This window comes from Notothenia rossii (genome assembly GCF_949606895.1).
Source record: "Notothenia rossii genome assembly, chromosome: 11".
NCBI classification, from domain to species: Eukaryota; Metazoa; Chordata; class Actinopteri; order Perciformes; family Nototheniidae; genus Notothenia; species Notothenia rossii.
Genome location: NC_136910.1, coordinates 58,083,664 through 58,086,163, shown reverse-complemented (window position 1 = coordinate 58,086,163; position 2,500 = coordinate 58,083,664). Strand labels below are relative to the sequence as shown.

The 2,500-nt window shown below is 43.0% G+C and overlaps 1 protein-coding gene across 1 annotated transcript in view; it reads left to right on the top strand.

Moving 5' to 3' along the window:
• myo18b (myosin XVIIIB) overlaps window positions 1-2,500 on the top strand; it is a 56,368-nt gene that overhangs the window by 27,030 nt on the left and 26,838 nt on the right. Inside the window, exons 19-22 of the mRNA XM_079659985.1 lie at window positions 1-184; window positions 606-756; window positions 1,644-1,753; window positions 1,839-1,949. Of these exons, the coding sequence (XP_079516111.1) occupies window positions 1-184; window positions 606-756; window positions 1,644-1,753; window positions 1,839-1,949 (556 nt within the window). The remainder of the gene's footprint in view (window positions 185-605; window positions 757-1,643; window positions 1,754-1,838; window positions 1,950-2,500) is intronic.

Below are 2,500 nucleotides of genomic sequence, written 5' to 3'. Positions count from 1 at the left end.
AGAGGCAGTGAAGGCCCTGTTCACCCCCCGGGTCTCGGTGCCCCCTCTCTGTCGGGGCATGGCGGGTCTCGAGGGCTCGAGTCAGCGCTCGCTACAGAGGAACGGAACCATCCGGAAAACCTTCAGCGGAGGGATGGCCGCCATCAGACGCCACTCCCAGAGCATCGCCGTCAAGCTGCAGGCCGTGAGTCACGTGTCTTTATTCAAATCCATATTTCAGGTTCTTGGAATGTATTTGAGTTTTACAGGCGTACACAAATCTTCAGATTAATGTCAACATGCAAGGAAAGTAAATCTCAGTTCAATAAACAACTGTCAGTACACATTTACAAATAAAAGTACACACTTGAAAATAAAAGTGTACGTAAAGTAGAAGTGTACGTAAAACAAATAATATTACACATTTACAAATAAACATACTCCACGTAAACAAATCTCTGTACGCATTGACCACAAATCTACTTTAAACATCTCAGAACATATATCCATATATTTAAACACATTTCCTTTACCTCTGGAGGGTCTTTCCCCCTCATGCTGTTTGACCTGTCTTCCTCTGGAGGGTCTTTCCCCCCTCATGCTGTGTGACCTGTGACCCCCTGCAGGACGCTCTGGTGAATCTGATCCGCAGAGCGCGCCCCGTCTTCCTTCAGTGCGTCGGTGCTAAAGTAGAAGCTGGAGCTTTTGATGTTCCTTCTCTCCGAGTCCAGCTGAACTCCACCCAGATCCTTTCTGCGCTGCAGCTGCACCGCACAGGTCTACACACACACACACACACACACACACACACACACACACACACACACACACACACACACACACACACACACACACACACACACACCCGCACAGAACATGTATACATCACTTCAGGGGACATTACATTGACTTACATGCATTTCCTGGAGACTTATCCTAACCTTAACCATAACCAACACATGCCTAAACCTAACCAAGTCTTCACCCTAAAATTAATGAATCCCCTTATGGGGACCTCCAATTTGTCCCCATAAGGGAGGCGAGTCCCCACATGTGACTGTGTAAATACATTTAGGTCCCCACAAGTATAGTAATGCTAGGCCACACACACACACACACACACACACACACACACACACACACACATACACACATACACACATACACACACATACACATACACACACACACACACACACACACACACACACACACACACACACACACATACACACATACACACATACACACACATACACATACACATACACACACACATACACACACACACACACACACACACATACACATACACACATACACATACACACACATACACACACATACATACACACACACACACACACACATACATACACACACACACACACACACTTTACTGTGACTATAGCAACGTTTCTGCGGGGTACGATCATTTCTCACCTTGATAGTGTCACGTATTAACTTTACCCCATTAGCCTGTGTTTAATCTTCACTCTCCCTTTTTGAGTCTCTTTGATTTAAAAGTGTTTTGTTGTGACTTCAGACTCAGATATCTGTGAATCCTGAGTGTTGGTTGTTAAGGCGACGTTATTTCCAAGGTCCCTTATATGCATTTAACAGTGTTAGTTTTTTGAAATACTCTACAATTAACTTTCTCTCAGGCTACCCGGAGCACATGACTCTGAGCGACTTCAGGTGTCACTTCCAGGCTCTGTCGCCTCCGATAATGAAACGCTACGCCTCCATGTTCGTGAACCACGACGAGAGGAAGGTCAGAGTCACAGACGTTCACACACACACAGTGCAGAATAAATAATAAGAGGATATATAATAATGACCTCCTCTCTCTCTTTAAGGCGGTGGAGGAGCTGCTCTGTGAGCTGGATCTGGACAAGAAGAGCATCGTGATGGGCTCCAGCAGGGTGAGGGCTTTTATTCTGAAAAGCATGCATCCTCCTGAGCGTCCTGTCAGGATACCGTTACTCTGTTGGTATTTTATTTTTGAAAAGATGCCTCATGAGCTTCAATTAAGGATACACTTAAATTATATGTCTTTTATTTTGAAAATATGCCCTTACTAAGATTCATTATAGGATACAATTACTCTGTGGGGCTTTTATTTTGAAAAACATAATTTTTCTTCAATTAAGATTACTGTTACTTTATTGGTCTTTTATTGTGAAAATATTCCTCTTTGAAACCTTGTGTTAGGACAAAATGTCTATAGTGGTCTTTTATTTTGAAAAACAAGTGGCATCCTGAGATTCAATAAAAGAAACAGTTACTCTCTGGGCTTTTATTTTGGTAAGACACGTCTCATCCTGTGCTTCCTGTTAGGATACAGGTCCTCTAACAGTCTTTTATTTTGAAAAAACATTTGTCATCCTTAGCTTCATGGTAGGATTCAGCCACTCTATGGGGCTTTTACTTTGAAATCATGCGTCTTCCTGAGCTTCAATTAAGGATACATTTACTGTGTGGGGCTTTTATTCTGAAAAACATCATTTTTCCCAAGCTT